Source organism: Salmo salar, chromosome ssa27 (assembly GCF_905237065.1).
Source record: "Salmo salar chromosome ssa27, Ssal_v3.1, whole genome shotgun sequence".
In the NCBI taxonomy this organism is placed as follows: Eukaryota; Metazoa; Chordata; class Actinopteri; order Salmoniformes; family Salmonidae; genus Salmo; species Salmo salar.
Window position 1 is genome coordinate 23,763,485 of NC_059468.1, and position 21,924 is coordinate 23,785,408.

General features: G+C 45.9%; 2 protein-coding genes across 4 annotated transcripts in view; one reads left to right on the forward strand and one right to left on the reverse strand.

Annotated features, from left to right (window-relative positions):
- LOC100380863 (SLIT-ROBO Rho GTPase-activating protein 3) overlaps positions 1-8,114 on the reverse strand; it is a 30,704-nt gene extending 22,590 nt beyond the window's left edge. Inside the window, exons 1-2 of one of the 2 annotated variants that reach the window (XM_045709571.1) lie at positions 7,654-8,114; positions 6,204-6,337 (exon numbers count right to left, since the gene is read on the reverse strand). In XM_045709571.1, the coding sequence (XP_045565527.1) occupies positions 6,204-6,273 (70 nt within the window). In that variant the 5' untranslated portion in view covers positions 6,274-6,337; positions 7,654-8,114. The remainder of the gene's footprint in view (positions 1-6,203; positions 6,338-7,653) is intronic. The other variant, XM_045709570.1, reaches the window with a different exon arrangement.
- Positions 8,115-11,308: 3,194 nt separating this feature from the next.
- zftraf1 (zinc finger TRAF-type containing 1) lies at positions 11,309-15,432 on the forward strand. Of its 2 annotated transcripts, none has more exons than XM_014178099.2 (6): positions 11,309-12,716; positions 13,425-13,519; positions 13,670-13,813; positions 14,437-14,657; positions 14,795-14,973; positions 15,058-15,432. In XM_014178099.2, the coding sequence occupies exons 1-6, from the start codon at positions 12,414-12,416 to the stop codon at positions 15,268-15,270; spliced, it is 1,155 nt and encodes a 384-aa protein (XP_014033574.1). In that variant the 5' UTR covers positions 11,309-12,413; the 3' UTR covers positions 15,271-15,432. The 2 variants fall into 2 exon arrangements, with proteins under 2 accessions (XP_014033574.1, XP_014033575.1); XM_014178100.2 differs by having other exon boundaries at positions 11,604-12,716; positions 14,437-14,648.
- Positions 15,433-21,924: the final 6,492 nt, after the last annotated feature.

Below are 21,924 nucleotides of genomic sequence, written 5' to 3' on the forward strand. Positions count from 1 at the left end.
TGCGTAAGTGCTGTGCTTGTTGAGTGTCCTTTCCTATAAGCATGCTGAAAATCTGTCAATTTGTTTACTGTGAAATAGCATTGTATCTGGTCAAACACAATTTTTTTCCAGAAGTTTACTAAGGGTTGGTAACAGGCTGATTAGTCGGCTATTTGAGCCAGTAAAGGGGACTTTACTATTCTTAGGTAGCGGAATGCCTTTTGCTTCCCTCCAGGCCTGAGGACACACGCTCTCTAGTAGGCTTAAATTGAAGATGTGGCAAATAAGAGTGGCAATATCGTCTGCTATTATTCTCAGTAAATTGTCAGATGTTGATAGACAACAATTTTTTCACCTCTTCCACACTGACTTTACGGAGTTCAAAAGTACAATTCAGTCCAACTGGCAGGTGGAGAGGATGAACCAGGAGCGTTATGGCCTTCCGGAGGACATCGTCTCCGACCGTGGCCCCCAATTCACATCACGAGTATGGAGGGCCTTCATGGAGAAGCTCGGGTCATGGTCAGCCTCCTGGTCGGCGTCGTTCTGCAGCAAGAGCCGCACATCAGGGTGTGGGGGGGGGGTACTGTCACATCTGCTCCTCCCTCCGACGTCACTGGAATACTAACCACCGGTCCTGGGAATCATCATTACGTGCCTCTGGCACTCACCGTTATGATTCACACCTGGACCTCATTACCTCCCCTTTATAGGTCCCTTCCTTTTGTTCGTTGCTCAGTTGGTCTTGCACCTGTGTTCATGTTACCGCGCTTCTGTTACGCTGTCTTGTTTCATGTTTGTTGTTTTCATTAAACGTTTTACCTGCACCTGCTTCTTGACTCACGGCGTCATCATTACACTTTGACATCTGCTGATTTAAAAAGGGTTTCATAAATACATTTGATAGCCTAACATGTGCCAAATCTGATTTAGTGTATTTTCATTGGGTAAGCATTACAATAAGCTGCCTCTATATTTGCAGCCGTAGGTGGTAATATCTATCTAGGAGTTGTGAAATAATTCTAATGTTATGGAAAGATTTGAATAGAGAAAGCTGATCCAAGCGCAGCGCTCCTTTTCTTTCCATCCTTTAGTTCTCTGTGTGGTGTTTTGGGAAACGCATGTTACATCTTCTGCTGTTGTAGGAAAGATGGATTGTTAAAACACTTGTTAAAACACCCATCACTATTGGGAAACCGGCCCTGGTACCTTTATACACATGGTTTGGGAATGCCCTTAGGTGTCTATATTCTGGGATGAAGTAGCATCAAACTTGTCCACTGTGTTAAATATTCCTGCATCTCCTTTTATTTTACTTTTTAAATGTTTTTCTGTACTTCATTTATCTTTGTCAGATGCACATTCTTCTATTCTGACCAATTGGAATCTATGCTTCAAGATTGTTTTGATCACGCGGACATGGAAATGTTCCGGGTTGCCTCTGAGAATAGTATCAATGTACACTGAGTAAACAAAACATTAAGAACACCTGCTCTTTCCATGACATAGACTGACCAGGTGAATCCAGGTGAAAGCTATGATCCCTTATTGATGTCACTTGTTAAATCCACTTCATTCAGTGTAGATGAAGAGACGGGTTAAAGAAGGAGTTTAAAGCCTTGAGACAATTGAGACATGGATTGTGTACGTGTGCCATTGAGGGTGAATGGGCAAGACATGGTATGGTAGCAGGTGCTAGGTGTCAAGAACTGCAAGGCTGCTGGGTTTTTCACACAACAGTTTCCTGTGTGTATCAAGAATGGTCCACCACCCAAAGGACATCAAGCCAACTTGACACAACTGTGGGAAGCATTGGAGTCAACATGGGCCAGCATCCCTTTGTAACGCTTTTGACACCTTGTAGAGTCCATGCCCCGACGAATTGAGGGCAAAAGGGAAGGGGGGGTGCAACTCAATATTAGGAAGATGTTCCTAATGTTTTGTATACTCAGTGTATACACTGACTGTGACTGGGTCAATCAGGAAGTGCATAGAACACCACATTTAACCATAGCAAGGTGACTGGGAGAAATGGACTTGCACAAGCAGACCAGCTACGACCTCTGTAAGTCAATCAAAGAGGCAAAACGACAGTACAGGGACAAAGTGGAGTTGCAATTCAACGGTTCAGACATGAGACGTATGTGGCAGGGACTCCAGACAAACACGGATTATAAAGGGAAAGCCAGCCACATCGCGGACACCAACGCCTCGATCCTGGAGGAGCTAAACACCTTCTTCGCCCGCTTCGAGGAAAACAACATCGAGCCACCGACACGAGCCTCAGGCGCTCATGAGGACTGTATGCTCTCTTTCTCCATGATCGACGTGAGTAAGTCATTTAAGCGTATTAACCCTCGCAAGGCTGCCGGCTCAGATGGCATCCCAAGCTGCGTACTCAGAGCATGTGCAGATGTCTGGAGTGTTTACGGACATATTCAATCACTCCATATTCCAGTCAATTGTCTCCACATGCTTCAAGATGTCCACTATTGTTCCTGTACCCAAGAAGGCGGAGGTATCTGAACTAAATGACTATCGCCCTGTAGCACTCTCTTCTGTAATCTTGAAGTGCTTTGAGAGGCTAGTTAGTGACCGTATCAACTCCACCTTACTTGACACCCTAGACCAACTGCAATTCACTTATCGCCCCAACAGATCCACGGATGACGCAATCGCCATTGCACTGCACACTTCCCTATCCCACCTGGACAAGAGAAATGCCTATAAGAATGCTGTTCATCGACTACAGCTCAGCCTTCAACACCATAGTGCCCTCCAAGCTCATCACTAAGCTCCGCTCCCTGGGTCTGTACCCCTCCCTGTGCAACTGGGCCTTGGGCTGACCCCAAGTGGTGAAGGTAGGCAACAACACCTCCACCATGCTGATCCTCAACAAGGGTGACCCACAGGGGTGCATGCTCAGCCCCCTCCTGTACTCCCTGTTCAGCCATGACTGCGTGGCCACGCACGTCTCCAACTCAATCATCAAGTTTGCTGATGACACAACAGTGGTAGGCCTGATTACCAAAAACGATGAGATAGCCTACAGGGAGGAAGTGAGAGCGCTGCAGGAGAAGTGCCAAGAAAATAACTTCTCCCTCAACATGAACAAAACAAAGGAGCTGATCGTGGACTACAGGAGACAGCAGAAAGAGCACGCCCCCATCCATATTGACGGGCCGCAGTGGAGAGGGTAAAAAGATTCAAGTTCCTTGGCATGCAGCAGGCTGAAGAAATTTGTCTTGGTCCCTAAGACCCTCACGAACATCTATAGATGCACCATTGAGAGAATTATGTCAGCTGTATGAACGCTTGGTACCGCAATTGCACTGCCCGCAACTGTAGAGCTCTCCAGAGTGTGCGGTCAACCCAACGTGTCACCGGGGGCACACTGCCTGCCCTCCAGGACATCTACAACACCCAGTGTCACAGGAAGGCCAAGAAGATCATCAAGGACCTCAACCACCCGAGCCATAGCTTGTTCACGCCGCTACCATCTAGAAGGCGGAGACAGTACAGGTGCATCAAAGCTGGGACAGAGAGACTGAGAAACAGCTTCTATCTCCAAGCCATCAGACTGTTAAATAGTCACCACTAGCCAGCCTCCACCCAGTACCCTGTCCTGAACCTTAGTCACTGTTCTAGCTGGCTACCACCCAGTACCTTGCCCTGAACCTTAGTCACTGTTACTAGCCACCTACCACCCGGTACCCTGCCCTGAACCTAAGTCACTGTTCTAGCTGACCTCCACCCAGTACCCTGTCCTGAACCTTAGTCACTGTTCTAGCTGACCTCCACCCAGTACCCTGTCCTGAACCTTAGTCACTGTTCTAGCTGACCTCCACCCAGTACCCTGCCCTGAACCTTAGTCACTGTTCTAGCTGACCTCCACCCAGTACCCTGCCCTGAACCTTAGTCACTGTTCTAGCTGACCTCCACCCAGTACCCTGCCCTGAACCTTAGTCACTGTTCTAGCTGACCTCCACCCAGTACCCTGCCCTGAACCTTAGTCACTGTTCTAGTTGACCTCCACCCAGTACCCTGAACCTTAGTCACTGTTCTAGCTGGCCTCCACCCAGTACCCTGCGCTGAACCTTAGTCACTGTTCTAGCTGACCTCCTCCCAGTACCCTGTCCTGAACCTTAGTCACTGTTCTAGCTGACCTCCACCCAGTACCCTGTCCTGAACCTTAGTCACTGTTCTAGTTGACCTCCACCCAGTACCCTGCCCTGAACCTTAGTCACTGTTCTAGCTGACCTCCACCCAGTACCCTGCCCTGAACCTTAGTCACTGTTCTAGTTGACCTCCACCCAGTACCCTGCCCTGAACCTTAGTCACTGTTCTAGCCGGCTTCCATCTGGTACTCTACCCTGCTGCACCTAAGAGACTGCTGCCCTATGTACATAGAGTCATTGAACACTGGTCACTTTAATAATGTTTACATATTGTTTCACCCACTTTATATGTATATACTGTATTCTAGTCATGGCTCAGCATATATTACTTATTTTTTTGTATTTTTCTGGATTATGTGTGTAATTATTTTTTATTGCTAGGTATTACGGCACTGTTCACTGAACCTGTGAAAACATCTGCTAATCTGTGTTCATGACGAATAAACTTTGATTTGATTTCTTGCTGGCCTAACGGCTGCCAAGAAAATGATTGTAGTACGATGGAAGCCTCAACACTCACTCTTTATCCATCAATGTATACTCACTTTTTTAGTGTACAAAACATTAGGAAGATAAAGGAGAGGTGACAGATTAAAGAAGGATTTTTAAGCCTTGCGACAATCGAGACATGCATTGTGTATGTGTTCCATTTAGGGTGAATGTGCAAGACAAAAGATTTAAGTGCCTTTGAACGGGGTATGGTAGTAGGTGTCAGGCACACTGGTTTGATTGTGTCAAGAACTGCAACTTTCTTGGGTCTTTCTATAAAGAATGGTCCACTACCTAAAGGACACCCAGCCAACGGCAGGCCAAGGATAAAAAATTGGTAATTGATGAAAAAGGACAAAGGAGGCAGACACGAATTGTGCAGAGCAACAGACAGGCTACATTTAGTCAACTGACAGTCCATTACAACATTGTTTCCCAAAGACCCGTAAAAGAATGCACAACTTGTTGTATCTTGAGACGAATGGGGTATGGCAGCCGACGACCTTACAGAGTTCCACTTATTTCAGCAGAAAACAAGAAACTGCAGAAACTGCAGTTGCCTGGTCTGATGAATCCTGGTTCCTGCTGTTTCACACTGATGGTGAGGACCACGATATGGAGAAAACCACATGAGTACATGCATCCATCATGCCATGTGTCAACATTGCAGGCTGGTGATGGTGGTGTGATGGTGTGGGGTGTGTTTTCATGGCACACATTGGGCCCCTTGATAAAAGTGGATCAGCGTTTGAATGCCACAGGATAGTTGAACATCATTGCCGATCAGATTCATCCCTTCATCGCAGCAGTGTATCCATCTGCAAATAGATTTTTTCAGCAGGATAAAGCCCCATGCCACAAGGCTAGGATTGTCCAGGAAAGGTTCCACAAACATGACAGTGAATTCAGCTTAGTGCAGTGGCCTGCCCAGTCACCAGATCTCAATCCAATTGAGCATCTGAGGGATGAGATGGAACAAGCTATTTTCGGAGTAGAGATCCACTACCAGCCAACTCGACACATCTGTGGGAAGCATTGGAGTCAACATGGGCCAGCATCACTGTGGAATGCTTTTGACACCTTGTAGAGTCCATGCCCCAACAAATTGAGGCTGTTCTGAGGGCAAAAGGGGGTGCAATGCAATATTAGGAAGGGGTTCCTAATATTTTGTACAGTCGGTGTCTTGGTGCGTTCATGGAGCTAAAGAAGATACTTTGAATGTGCTGCTTTGAGTTTTTCTTTTTTCTTTTTCTGGTCAATGTGTGTTGATTTAATTTGATCCCTAAAGTCCTCGGGTGGGCTGGGATGGGGATGGGGGAGTGGAGTTGGAACCTAATTGTGTATGTATGTATTCATGTTTGCTGACAGTTATTACTAAATAAAAAACATTTGATCACAAAAGAAGTTCACACAGTACATGCATGAACACACACACGAACACACATGTACACATGTATGAACTCACATGAACATACACACGACAACACAAGTTAGACAGTACATGCAGTATACTGTATGTATGAATACACACACACACAGAAAAGTATGTGTTCTCACCTTTGATCTGGGAGTCATACTCGTATAGACTCCCTCTCTGCATCCTCAGCTTTCCATGTGATGTCATCATGTCTGCCTAGCCCCTGACCTCTAACCCTGTCAATAGATCCTCCAGGTCTCCAATATGAATGTGTCTAAGCAGATGAACATGAGAGAGGAGAGAGAGAGAGAGAGAGAGAGAGAGAGAGACAGAGAGAGAGAGAGAGAGAGAGAGATGGAGAGAGACAGAGAGAGAGATGAATAGAGTGGAAGAAGAGAAAGAGCGATACAGAGAGAAAGAAAGAAAAAGAGAGAGAAAGTCAGAGAGAGGAAGCGAGAGAGAGATAAGGAGACTTTATTTTATTTGATTAGGATCTCCTTTAGTCCTCATTTGGACTAATCGTCCAAGAGTCCTTAACGTGATATGGATAGGGGGCAGTATTTTCACGGCCGGATGAAAAAACGTACCCGATTTAAACTGGTTACTACTCTTGGCCAGAAACATTCAAATACAATTTATAATACAATCACATTTTCACATATAACACACTGTTGCAAACAACAGACATAACACACTGCCATATTGACCAGATAAATACTCTGGCAGTCTGAAAAGGTAGATTGGTTCCTTCATCTACCATAGTCCTGCGCATCCGCATCGGGAGACGATGAGTAATCTGAATAATGAAGGTTATGAAGTGCTGTAGGGTTAGGGTTCACACACAAACACAAACACACACACACACACACCCTGCCACATCCTGTGCTGCTAACAGACAGCTTCACCTTGCCTTTTAGAACCTCTTCCATGGCTAGCTGGAACATCAGTGGATAGGCTATAGATACTGTATATGATATGAAGAGTCTCAGATACGTCTGCTCCAATAGAAATCCCTGATCACGCTATTAAGTAGTGTGACACACACACATATTATGAAGCAGTGTCATGGCGGTGTTGGCTAGCTGAGCTCATGCGCAGAAACATTTGATCATGTCAAATTGCCCAACTGTGCATGTGCACACACAATATATGAAACGAATGAACACACACACACACACACACACACACACACACACACACACACACACACACACACACACACACACATCGGCACGATTTATATCCACATACACACCATTAAGATATATAGACAAACACACACACACACACACACACACAAGGACACACTCTGAAAATTCTGCACTAACATTACATCATTAATAATCTAACCGTCATATTCCATCCATCATACATCAGCAAACGCAGGGTCAATGCAGTCACACACACACACACACACACACACACACACACACACACACACACACACACACACACACACACACACACACACACACACAAACGCATGCATACAAACAGCATAATACATTAATTGTTCATACATACACACACACAAACTCATACACACGCCTCTGTCACAGCTATAAATAACGCAACCCATGACAGCCGTACCTCACTGTGCAGTCCTGTGTTCTCTCGCTTCTTCTTCCTATCCTCTCTTCTCTTCCGCCTCTCTTCTCCTCCTCCCTCTCTCCTCTATCGCAGAGACCAGTGTGCGGATCAGACAGATTTGTCTCAGCTCAGTTCTCTCCTTTTCCTCCTCCCTCCTCCGTTTTCAAGCACATCCTCAAAACAGCCCTCCCTCAATCTCTTTTTTCTCCCTCCCTCTATCAAACACAGCTCTCTTATATGTCCCTCTTTTTCTCCCTCTCTTTTACACACACAGCCCTCTTCTCTGTCCCCGTCTCATTTTCATCCTCTCTGTCACATACATACTTAGCCCTCCTCCCTGTCTCCCTATCTCTCCCTCTCTCTCTCAAACACACAGCCCCCCCCTTTCACACACACACACAGAGAACTCTCTCTCTCAGTGAATGTCATAACCTAAGCCACACCCCCATCCTCTCCTCTTTCCTCCTCGAGGCCTACTAGAAATACCAGATAGTGTCTTCCCCTCTCAGCCACTCTCTCTCTCTCTCCATCTTCCTTTCCCTCACACCCTCCCTCCCTGTCTATATCGCCCTCCCTCTCCCTCCCCCTCCATCTCTCCCTCCCATTCTCTCGAACTCTCCCTCCATCTCCCTTTCTCATTCTCAGCCATTAAATGTTTTTCTGACGACCTTGTATTGTTTAGCTTAATACAATCACCACCGAACAGCCCCCTGTCTCTCAACACACACGCATGCACGCGCACACACACACATTCACTCACATACATTTAAACACACAGATACACAGAATGTTGCTCACTGTCTACTCTGCATCCTTCATCTCTGCTCAGTCACAGCGGATGTGGTGAGGAGAGAGAACGCTTGTTATAACACATATTTGATACAGAGTCATTTTCAACATAAGTAGCCAACAATGGTTAATTGGCTGATTCAGATTCTCTATTGGCCCATTGCAGGGCAATTTGGTTTCAGCATAATAAAAACAGCAGGCATTTATATTCAGAGAAAAAATATACATAGGTTGCTATACCCCCAAAAAACGTTATACTTATAGAGAAAATAAACATGACATTTTCAATTATAAGGTTCATTAGTGCAAAGAACAGGGGCAGCAGTATCAAAAAACAGGTCACGACATAGGCGAACACTGTATAGATGTGATATGCTTTTGATTCAATTCCAGAACAATAGCATTTTTTGGCGTATTGGCACCACCGGGTGTATATGGAGGGAAACGCTAGCTATAGTGGTATCTGAGGAAACTACAAATCACTATTGCAATGTGGAGAATGTAGTTATGTGATGTCGATGACAAACCCTCAATAAAACCACAACCGAATCCCCGAGACAGTTTGGCAGAGGAGGCTGGTGGGGGGTGTTATTGGAGGAGGGGCTCATTATAATGACTGGAAGAGAATGAATGGAACAGAGTCAAACGTGGTTTCCTTATGTTTGATACCATTCAATTTATTAAATTCCAGCCATTACAATGAGTTCGTCCTCCTATAGCTTCTCCCACCAGCCTCCTCTGGTTTGTGATATGTAGTCTTGGGGATTTTACTATAGCCAGGGTAAGTTAAAGAGATTCTCTGGTACTTTTGTATACTTTTTAGCCAGTTGTTCTGAAAGCAACGCTCACAAGCCAAAAATGGTCCCTGAAAATTGCTTACTACGACACGTCATCTCTCTCTCTCTCTCTCTCTCTCTCTCTCTCTCTTTGTGCATGATGTGCCTCTTGCCAGCTGTCACTCATATGGCGAGGGGCTGAAGCTCATTGGCTGAACTCGAATTGCTAGGGTGCTGGCCCATGTGGGGGAAAATGTAGAGAAAATGGCGCAGCACAGCTTCCAGAAAAACAGTCGCTTTCAAACTAGGGATATTGTGGCTAATTGAGGTAAAACAGTAATTCTGCTCATAGATTATGCATGTATGAACTACACATTGACTGATCCAGCTCAAAGCGGGAGGTTTAAAAAGACTTACTAGTCGCCAAAGTTCCGGAGCATGTCTTTAAGTTAAGTTGTTAAGTAAGTTAAATTGTTAAGTAAGAGTTGAGTTGTATTTAGAGTGGTTCAGTGTGAGAGGGAGGTGATGATGATGGGTGTCACCAATGGCAGTGTGACTTTTGTGGCGCTGGTTCACCTCCTGTCTCCTCCTGGGTCTAAAGGGGAAAGGGAACTGTTTTGTGTACATATGCTACATATTAATCTTGTTTGACGATTGGTGGTAGGGTAGTGACAGCTGAGTAACCTGTGTGTGTGTGTGTGTGTGTGTGTGTTCGCACGCGCGCATAGCAGATATTGGTCTCTGACCATGTCATTTAGCTCATTTAAGGCATGTCCCTTTGGCCAATGACATGCTACAACCCTACGCTGCCTGATCAGACAGCTGACACCATGACATCCTGCCCCTGCACACACACACACACACACACACACCACACGCCTAACAACCTCACCCCCCCCCCACGCCGACATACACACACAAAACTGCAACCTCAAGTCAAACCCCTTCACACACTATTCAGACTAGCTCCCCCTTCCTGCCCTGAGGATATCCTGGGTTGCTCAGCCGTTTTGATTGACAGCTGTCACCCCCCATAAACACCTCACAGCAACCGGATTGGCACAACTGGGAGAAGGGGGAAGGGACTGAAGGTTTCACTCTTGTGAATGAATATAGTCAAATACAGTAAAACAACATAAAGCAGTCAAATACAATAAAGAAAATGTATACAGTCAAGTACATGAAAAAAAAATGTATTCAGTCAAATACAGTAAAGAAAAGAAACAGTAACAAAAGAAACTAAAGGAAGCCATAGATTTCACACACCATCCGCTTGCATAACTCAATTCTCACACACGCAAATCTAAAAACAATGGTCGCAATAACTACCATCGACACTCACAGAATTACACAACAGACAGACAAGGCTTGCTCAAACTCTAACCCCACCTGCTCACTTTCTTCTCTGGCTCACTAGTTAATATGGGTGTTTTAGATACAAGACAAACATTTATGGAAAAGTTTTCCTTTGAGAGTCTTTTATTTTGAGTAACCAAACAGTGTAATAACAGTGTAATGATCCTTAACAAGATCGCAACACCTGGGTCCTCTGGTGGTGGCCTATCACCGAATTTATCAGTCTATTAGCCTACATCATTTGACAAATGAAGGATAGGTCGATTGTTGGTACTGTTTGTAGGCTAGCCTACACTGTGTGTACAAAACATTAAGAACACCTGCTCTTTCCATGACATAGACTTACCAGGTGAATCCAGGTGAAAGCTATGATCCCTTATTGAGGTCACTTGTTAAATCAGTGCAGATGAAGGGGAGGAGACAGGTTAAATAAGGATTTTTAAGCCTTGAGACAATTGAGACATGGATTGTGTATGTGTGCTATTCAGAGGGTGAATGGACAAGACAGAATATTTAAGTGCCTTTGAATGGGGTATGGTAGTAGGTAACAGGCGCACCGGTTTGAATGTGTCAAGAACTGCAACACTGCTGGGTTTTTCACGCTCAACAGTTTCCCGTGTGTATCAAGAATGGTCCACCACCCAAAGGACATCCAGCCAACTTGGCACAACTCTGTGACGCATTGAAGTCAACATAGGCCAGCATCCCCATGGAACGCTTTCGACACCTTGTAGAGTCCATGCCCCAACAAATTGAGGCTGTTCTGAGGGCAAAAGGAGGGGTACAAGTACAACTCAATATTACAAGGTGTTCTTCATGATTTGTACAGTGTATATTGTGCAGGGGCAGGGTCAACCAGGGGTTTTCTGGTAGCATGATGTGTCTGGTCATTTCTGGCTGTGTCCAGGAAGGTGACGCCCTGTTGGTGAGGTGACGTGCTCCATTAAATCCATCCTACCAGTATATTCAGTCATTGGTCCTACCACGCTGACCCTGCAGACAGCCACTACGCATGCGCATCCACACTCTTTCCCCCCCCCCCCAAGTCATCTGATACAACAAAACATTCCACTGATAGCCAATCCGCGACTGGCAAGAAAGGCCATAACTGCTACTGGCAAAATATTGACAGTTTCTCCGAAACTCGGGCTTAGTTTTTTGTGTGACCTTGGCTGAGTAACACCAGTAAGGATCGGAAATACTTAGCGCCGAGCTAGGGGGTAGTGAAGTCGGGGAGAGGAGGCGACCGTCCGGACAGGAGAAAAACAAAGATGGCTGTGTAGTTAGAGAGTAGTCCCAGCGAACTGTCTGAACATATCTCTGCTTTTTCCAAAACTGACACTTTCCGGGGACCGGTAGATAGTGAGCTGGCACAGGGGAAAAGACATTAACCGATCTGACGAACCGGGCATTCGCTGAACGTCCGCTCACGCGCTGGCACTGCAAATGAAAGAGAATGAACACCACAAAAACATCTGACGGGGTGTTTTGTTATAGCTAGACAGCGGAGAGAACTGGAGGGTTTTGTGAGCTTGATACCTATAGCCTAGTAGCTAGCTGAATTTCGCTTATCTGCCAACATCGCTAAATATCCATCTACATAAAACGACCATCAAATAATTTAGGATATTCCAGAACGTTACGCGAGGGTTCGGGTATCTAAATTCCAAGCGCGTTATTGCGTAACATTGGCTACAAACAGGCAAGCTATCTAGACAACTCACCCTTAGCTGGGTGGCCTGGTTTTCCCTTGGCTAGCCTGTGAAGTTAAACCTGCCAGCTAGGTAACATTCTGGTGACGGGTAGTTAGCTAACGCCTGGCAATCACCACCACCCACCATGTCCTCGGTGGAAGAGCGGGGGGAGGTGGGCGTCGCGGCCGCTCCAGGCTCCTCCTCAGGCGGCCTGGGGGTTGTGGCGGTGGGGACAGCCCTGGAGGCAGTCGTCGGGGGGCCGTCTATGCAGGAGGAGGTGAGCATCCGGAGAGGAGAGGGGCTCGGTCCCGAGTCAGATCCGGACGAGCCGCCGCCCAAGAAGCGGATGAGACTGCCGGAGGGAGAGTCGGGAAAGCTGGAAGAGAGGCTGTATTCAGTCCTGTGCTGCACTGTATGCCTAGACCTGCCCAAAGCCTCCGTTTATCAGGTAAATACTGTCACAAACACGCCTGTCACTGGCCTACTGACTTTGGCCCTCTTGTCAATGCTAGCCAGCTAGCTAACTTCGTATGAAGTAAGCCTAACTAACATGTCTGTTAGCTAGCTAACTAGGCTGTCGGGCAAGAAGTGGGGGTTGAAGACAGTTTGTAGGCCTACTGAGCACCACCTGTCATGGACTGTAACGATAGGCGAAGAGTTGTAGGGCCCAGGGCCGCAGCCTAGCAGCTACGTTAACTCGGTAAGGAGGGTTAGCCAGAGCTCAGCGCAGTGCAGAGAGATTATCTGATCTATAAATCATCTGGATGGCTAGGTGTCTGAAATGGCTGCCGATTCTATTCAGATTAGCCAACAACAAGACATGAACAGATAAGATGTGTGTATCCCAGGCTGACCCCTAGGAGTTAGGAATAGGCAAACCCCAACACATCAGCATGTAGCACTGAATGAACTGCCTGCCACACCCAGTTTACACCCGTGTCATTACTGTGGTTTGGTACTGAGTAGTATGCCCTCTAACACCTGCTCTCCCCACCCCCAATCACTGGTTTGAAAAGATGGCCATTCACAAACATACACACACCTGTGTGTTTCTCTATACTATGCATTTCTGTACAGCGTATGAACACTGATTTATAAAGAGGACTATCCACAGTATGGACACACCTACATTAACCCTTTCCTCTCTGTTCTATAGTGCACCAACGGTCACCTGATGTGTGCTGGCTGTTTTATCCACCTGCTGGCCGACTCTCGTCTGAAAGAAGAACAGGCCACGTGTCCTAACTGCAGGTCTGTACACACACAGTTTATAAATCCAGTTGAATTGAGTGATTGACTGATTTACGTGACTGTTTTAAGTGTGAGATCAGGAACCCTGTCTCTATAGAAATATAATTAGATTGACTGGTGGATTGATTACCCCCCCCCCTCTCCCTTTAGGTGTGAGATCAGTAAGTCCCTGTGTTGTAGGAACCTGGCTGTAGAGAAGGCAGTGAGTGAGCTGCCCACAGACTGCCCCTTCTGTCTCAAACAGTTCCCTCGCTCTAGCCTAGAGAGGCACCAGAGAGAGGAGTGCCAAGACAGGTACACAACTCATTGGTATACACACACACACTCTGTTTTTCTATCCTCGTGGGGACCTAAAATGTATTTCCATTCAAAATCCTATTTTACCTAAACCCTACCCCTTACCCAATCCCCCCTCCCCTCCCCTCCTCTCACAAACACACACACAGAAACGTGATTTGCCTAGGCCTTGGGGAGGGGGGGGGGTTGCCTGGGAAAATATGACTTGCTGCTCTTCTGAAAAGAAAACAGCTGATCTACTTACTGACCAAACTGATTCCAGGGTGTGTGTGGGTGCCTGTTCTGTTGTTGTTATGACGATCAGACCACCCTGATGCAGGTGTTACTGACAGAACCAGCAGAAATTATACAGCCGGTCCCAAATCACTTCTTACCCCTCCCCCTCGGCCCTAACCCCTCCATGTTTGTAGATCTATAGGGTGATGGGTATAAGCAGTGCAGTGGTGGAGATTGTACCATATTCCTTCCACCTTACAGATCTGTAGAAACTAGGGGTTGGACCAAGGGGCAAGGGTAGGAACCAATTTGGGACTGGCTGATAGAGAGACACAAAATGAATTTGCTTATGGTCTTATTCCTGCTTATGATTGGCCCTAAACTCCCACCTGATATGTTGCCAGGGTGACACAGTGTAAGTACAAGCGGATTGGCTGCCCGTGGAAGGGGCCGTTCCACGAGCTGCCGGCCCACGAGGAGGAGTGCTGCCACCCCACCAAGACTGGCACAGAGCTGATGGGCATCCTGGGGGAGATGGACCAGAGCCACAGCAGAGAACTAACCCTTTACAACTCTATATTCTCCCTGCTCTGTTACGAGAAGATTGGCTTCACAGGTAGGCTAGGTACACAGTACGCACTGTCTTACACACAGTAACTGACTACCAGGACAATCGTTCCTATCCGTCTTGAAGGACCAGTCAAACACATAGAAAACATGGACCTCTCTAATTCATTCCTCCCCTCCCTCTCCCCTGCGCAGAGGTCCAGTTCAGGCCGTACCGCACAGATGACTTTATAACCCGTCTGTACTATGAGACTCCTCGTTTCACCGTGTTGAACCAAACCTGGGTTCTGAAGGCCAGGGTCAACGACTCTGAACGCAACCCTAACCTCTCCTGCAAACGCACCCTTTCCTTCCAGCTCATCCTCAAGAGCAAGGTACACAATCACTGAACTTATGCGCACACACTCACTGACATACTCACACACACTCTCTCTCGCTAACCCTCCTCCTTTCTGTAGGTGAACTCCGCTATAGAGTGTTCCTTCCTGCTGTTGAAAGGTCCGTACGATGACGTGAGGATCAAGCCTGTGATCCACCACCACGCGTTCAGCAACGACACCAACGAGACAGACTACGTCCCTCTGCCCATCACCGACTCTGTGGAGTGTAACAAACTACTGGCAGCCAAGAACATCAACCTTCGACTCTTCATCTTCCAGATCCAGAAATAGACGGGGGGAGGGGGGGAGGACTGAGAGAGGAGAAGAGAGGACCGAGAGAGGGGTAGAGGAAGGGGGGAGAGAAGACCGAGAGAGGGGTAGAGGAAGGAGAACGAAAGGAGAGAGAGCTTGTTCACCCCCTGAAGTTTGAGATTAAAGTGATACACCACTGAACCACTGATACCTCTTTACACACACACACACACACACACACACACACACACACACACACACACACACACACACACTGATACCTCTTTATACACACACACACACACACACACACACACACACCACTGATACCTCTTTATACACACACACACACACCACTTTATACACACACACACACACACCACTTTATACACACACACACCACTGATACCACTTTATACACACACACACACACACACACACACACACACACACACACACCACTGATACCACTTTATACACACACACACACACACACACACACACACACACCACTGATACCTCTTTACACACACACACACACACACCACTGATACCTCTTTACACACACACACACACACACCACTGATACCTCTTTACACACACACACACACCACTGATACCTCTTTACACACACACACACACCACTGATACCTCTTTACACACACACACACACACACACACACACACACACACACACACACACACACACACCACTGATACCACTTTATACACACACACACACCACTGATACCACTTTATACACACACACACACCACTGATACCTCTTTACACACACACACACCACTGATACCACTTTACACACACACACACACACACACACACACACCACACCACTGATACCTCTTTACACACACACACACACACACACACACACACACACACACACACACACACCACTGATACCTCTTTACACAGACACACACACACACCACTGGCTGAAATACTTCTGGGAGTTGGATAACCCTAACTTGGGGTGCTTTCATTGTTGCTATGAAGACAAGGTGGTGTTGCCAGGGGAATTCGTCTGTAGAGACTGACATGGTTGTTCCTATGGAGACAGGGATGTTGCTAGGGGAGAGAGGGTGTTGTTGCTATGGACTCGGTGGTGACACCTGAGCCTAAGGTAGCACATACTGTGCATTCAGAAAGTATTCAGACTCCTTTCTACATTTTGTTACTTTACTGCCTTATTGTAAAATAATTATTCTACACACAATACCCCATAATGACAAAGCAAAAACATGTTTATAAATTTTAGAAAATGTATTATAAATAAAAACTGAAATAGCACATTTACATAAGTATTCAGACCCTTTACTCAGTACTTTGTTGAAGCACCTTTGGCAGCGATTACAGCCTTGAGACTTCTTAGGTATGATGCTACAAGTATGGCACATACTTCTGTATTTGGGGAGTTTCTCCCCGTTCTCTGCAGATCATCTGAAGCTCTGGAGCAGGTTTTCATCAAGGATCTCTCTCTGTACTTTGCTCTGTTCATCTTTCCCTCGATCCTGACTAATCTCCCAATCCCTGCCACTGATGGTGCCAAGTTTCCTCCAGATGTGACTCTTGGCATTCAGGCCAAAGAGTTCAATTTTGGTTTCATCGGACCAGAGAATCTTGTTTCTCAAGGTCTGAGTCCTTTAGGCAAATGGGCTGTTATGTGCCTTTTCATGAGCAGTGGCTTCTGTCTGACCACTCTACCATAAATGCCTGATCGGTGGAGTGCTGCAGAGATGGTTGTCCTTCTGGAAGGTTCTCCCATCTCCACAGAGGAACTCTGGAGCTCTGTCAGAGTGACCATCGGGTTCTTGGTCACCTCCCTGAACAAGGCCCTTCTCCCCAGATTGCTCTGTTTGGCTGGGCGGCCAGCTCTAGGAAGAGTCTTGGTGGTTCCAAACTTCTTCCATTTAAGAATGATGGAGGCCACTGTGTTCTTGGAGACCTTCAATGTTGCAGAAATGTTTTGGTTCCCTTCCCCAGATCTGTGCCTCGTCACAACCCTGTCTCGGAGCTCTACGGACAATTCCTTTGACCTCATGGCTTGGTTTTTGCTCTGACATGCACTGTGAACTGTGGGAACTTATATAGACAGGTGTGTGCCTTTCCAAATCATGTCCAATCAATTGAATTTACCACAGGTGGACTCCAATCAAGTTGTAGAAACATCTCAAGGATGGTCAATGGAAACAGGATGCACCTGAGCTCAATTTTGAGTCTCATAGCAAAGGGTCTGAATATTTATGTAATAAGGTATTATAAAAAAAAAAATGCAAACATTTAAAAAACCTGTTTTCAGTTTTGTCATTTTGGGGTATTGTTTGTAGATTGATGAGGACATTTTTTCAATTAATCCATTTTAGAATAAGGACATAACAAAATGTTTAAAAAAATCAAGGGGTCTGAATACTTTCCGAATGCATTGTACCAACTAAAGCAGGATTGTGTGTGTGTGTGTGTGTGTGTGTGTCCCTGTCCGTGTGTGTGCGTGTGCGCGAGTGTGTTTGTTTGTGTGTGTGCGCGTGTTCCAAAGATGTGAATGTGAGTTTTGAATTCTGTTGACCACTCAGTTAGTCTGTCCAATGGAGAGGTAAAGGGTGTGTGTCTTTGAGCCACCTGTATGCACGCACACACACTCACTTGCTCCCTGACCTGCTCCTAGTCTGTGTGTTAAGGACAGGTGTTCATTTTGTATCTGAGAGCAGCCAAGACCAGAGCCAAGATGGAGAGTTGTTCTGCATGCTCCTTTTTAGTTAGCCCTTTAAACATTAGTTGTGATTTATATATTAACGTTATAAGCTAACTTATACCAATTCATATTTCCTTTTAACCCTGAATATTGAAATACCTGTGAATTTTTCCTTTTTAGTTCGGTGTGTGTGTGTGTGTGTGTGTGTGTGTGTGTGTGTGTGTGTGTGTGGACAGATACATTTTGGGCCCAAGTGAACACATCCCTATAAACACACTTGCACACATGTGGACTCCTCCCTCTGCTCTGGTTGGTCTGTACTAGAGACCTGCTAGAATTGGAGAACCCCAGCTTGCTCTGAGAGAGGGGAAGCCCAGCTAGTGTGACAGACTGGGTTTGAACCCAGTTTGTCTGTGTGCCACGAGACTGTGTTGGTCCTCTGAGCTGAAGTGTAGGCATTAGCTTGGGGAGGTACCCCAAGTCTTCAAGTCTCAGATAAGGTTATTGGCGATGGGAGGGTGGTTAATCTCAGAGAGAGGGAAAATATAACCTGAACGGTCCACCAGCTCAACCTTGAGGACTAGACCATGACTCTGGTTCTAAAGGGTTCTCCCCTTTGGGGCAGTGTGTGTGAGTGCATTACTATGGCGACGTGTTTAGAGCGTTAGACTTACTTGAATGACGCTATGATGACGATTGACGTTACTAAAAGTAGAATCTACTGTGATAGGTCAGGAGTAGAGACAGATCTATCTAGGTTGAGTATTTCTATAGATCTGTCTCACCTCCAGGCCTATCTAGGTCTTGTATTCTGTGTTTTAATGCTTTTTGTCTCTATACCAATAGACTCACTGACTCATCTCACTATGGCTGCCTTTTTATTAAAGATCATGGAAACTGAAAAATACATTCCTCCTGTGAGTGCGTGCGTGCGTGCGTGTTTGTGTGTGTGTGTGTGTGCTTGCGCGTGTGTGAGAGTTATCCAAATTGTTAACTGATGAAACCAGTCACAATTTAATTTTATTTATTTCACCTTTATTTAACCAGGTAGGCAAGTTGAGAACAAGTTCTCATTTACAATTGCGACCTGGCCAAGATAAAGCAAAGCAGTTCGACACATACAACAACACAGAGTTACACATGGAGTAAAACAAACATACAGTCAATAATACAGTAGAAAAATAAGTCTATATACAATGTGAGCAAATGAGGTGAGATAAGGGAGGTAAAGGCAAAAAAGGCCATGGTGGCAAAGTAAATACAATATAGCAAGTAAAACACTGGAATGGTAGATTTGCAGTGGAAGAAAGTGCAAAGTAGAAATAGAAATAATGGGGTTGCAAAGGAACAAAATAAATAAATACAGTAGGGGAAGAGGTAGTTGTTTGGGCTAAATTATAGATGGGCTATGTACAGGTGCAGTGATATGTGAGCTGCTCTGACAGCTGGTGCTTAAAGCTAGTGAGGGAGATGTGTTTCCAGTTTCAGAGATTTTTGTAGTTCGTTCCAGTCATTGGCAGCAGAGAACTGGAAGGAGAGATTGCCAAATGAGGAATTGGCTTTGGGGGTGACCAGAGAGATATACCTGCTGGAGCGCGTGCTACAGGTGGGTGCTGCTATGGTGACCAGTGAGCGGAGATAAGTGGGGACTTTACCTAGCAGGATCTTGTAGATGACCTGGAGCCAGTGGGTTTGGTGACGAGAGCGTACAGGTCGCAGTGGTGGGTAGTATATGGGGCTTTGGTGACAAAACGGATGGCACTGTGATGGACTACATCCAGTTTATTGAGTAGAGTGTTGGAGGCTATTTTGTAAATGACATCGCTGAAGTCAAGGATCGGTAGGATGGTCAGTTTTATGAGGGTATGTTTGGCAGGATGAGTGAAGGAGGCTTTGTTGCGAAATAGGAAGCCGATTCTAGATTTAGTTTTGGATTGGAGATGTTTAATGTGAGTCTGGAAGGAGAGTTTACAGTCTAACCAGACACCTAGGTATTTGTAGTTGTCCACATATTCTAAGTCAGAACCGTCCAGAGTAGTGATGCTGGACGGGTGGGCAGACATGGGCAGCGATCGGTTGAAGAGCATGCACTTAGTTTTACTTGTATTTAAGAGCAGTTGGAGGCCACGGAAGGAGTGTTGTATGGCATTGTTGCTCGTCTGGAGGGTTGTTAACACAGTGTCCAAAGAAGGGCCAGAAGTATACAGAATGGTGTCGTCTGCGTAGAGGTGGATCAGAGAATCACCAGCAGCAAGAGCGATATCATTGATGTATACAGAGAAAAGAGTCGGCCCAAGAATTGAACCCTGTGGCACCCCCATAGAGACTGCCAGAGGTCCGGACAACAGGCACTCCGATTTGACACCTTGAACTCTATCAGAGAAGTAGTTGGTGAACCAGGTGAGGCAATCATTTGAGAAACCAAGGCTATTGAGTCTGCCGATGAGGATGTGGTGATTGACAAGAGTCGAAAGCCTTGGCCAGGTCAATGAATACGGCAGCACAGTATTGTTTCTTATCGATGGCGGTTACGATATCGTTTAGGACCTTGAGCGTGGCTGAGGTGCACCCATGACCAGCTCTGAAACCAGATTGCATAGCGGAGAAGGTGCGGTGGGATTCGAGTGAGGATGATAACCCCTTTGGTCGGTCACGTATACTAAGTTTTGCTTTGCTTACTTCAATACTGTGATGTGTATTATGTCCTTTTATGGAAATAGATGGCAGTGTTTGTGTTCCTGGGTCACTTCCTGGCCTATACTCACCAATGCCGACTGGCCACCTGTAGGGTGCCATGAAGCAAAATTGCCAAGCAGACAGCTCACATCCCTTTGCATTTTGAAAGACGGGGGGGGAGGGGAGTTGTGAGGTGTCTCCCCCGCACTGACAGAAGCCAGGCAGAACGTGTGTGTTTTATCAATTTGTGTTTGTCTCATCATTGACCATGTTGCATCAGTAAAGGTTTGTGTGTGTGAGAGAGAGAGTTAGTGATGGAGACCATGAAAGTGAGTGAGGGAGAGAAAGACAGCTAGATACTGATCAGAAAGGGTGAACAAAAAAATTGCCACATACGAAATGTCTTAGAGTGGTTTTGTCTTTTTTAAAACCTTACATCACTCTTTTCCTTTCTGCAAAAGAGACAGCAGTGGTTATGGTAGTGGGTGTCCTCATCTACTACAGATGTACAGAGCCTACTGTCCCCCAACCACTAACTCCTCGACTGACCCTTAAGAGTGAAGACAAGACTTTGGAGACAGGACCACAAGAGAAGGTGTAAATATACTGAAATATATATATAAACCCAACATGCATCAATTTCACTGAGTTAATTCATAAGGAAATCCATCAATTGAAATAAATGCATTAGGCCCTAATCTAGGGATTTCATGACTGGAAATACAGATATGCATCTGTTGGTCACAGATACCTTAAAAGGTAGGGGCGTATATCAGAAAACCAGTCAGTATCTGGTGAGACCACCATTTGCCTCATGCAGCGCGACACATCTTCTTCGCATAGAGTTGATCAGGCTGTGGCCTGTGGAATGTTGTCCCCCTCCTCTTCAACAGCTGTGAAGTTGCTTCATATTGGCAGGAACTGAAAGACGCTGTCGTACAAGTCAATCCTGAGCATCCCAAACATGCTCAACGGGTGACATGTCTGGTGAGTATGCGGGCCATGGAAGAACTGGGACATTTTCAGCTTCCAGGAATTGTTTATAAATCCTTGTGACATGGGGCTGTGCATTATCATGCTAAAAAATGAGGTGATGCTGCGGATGAATGGCACGAAAATGGGCCTCAAGATCTCAAATTGGCATCAATAAAATGCAATTGTGAATAAATGTGTGCACAAAATTTGAGAGATATATGGAAAATATCTGAGATCTTTTACATGATGCATTTTATATTTTAATAAGTGTAGGACTATTGTTATAGATTGCTCTCTGTGAATTACATTCTGGATCTATCAAATGTAAAAAT

What these genes read in the sequence shown, in the direction of transcription:
- zftraf1 (XM_014178099.2), top strand. Translation starts at nt 12,414, where the DNA reads ATGTCCTCGGTGGAAGAGCGGGGGGAGGTGGGCGTCGCGGCCGCTCCA. An exon ending in CCAAAGCCTCCGTTTATCAG is followed by an intron (nt 12,717 to 13,424) that starts GTAAATACTGTC and finishes TCTGTTCTATAG; the next exon opens with TGCACCAACGGTCACCTGAT. An exon ending in AGAGAGGAGTGCCAAGACAG is followed by an intron (nt 13,814 to 14,436) that starts GTACACAACTCA and finishes ATATGTTGCCAG; the next exon opens with GGTGACACAGTGTAAGTACA.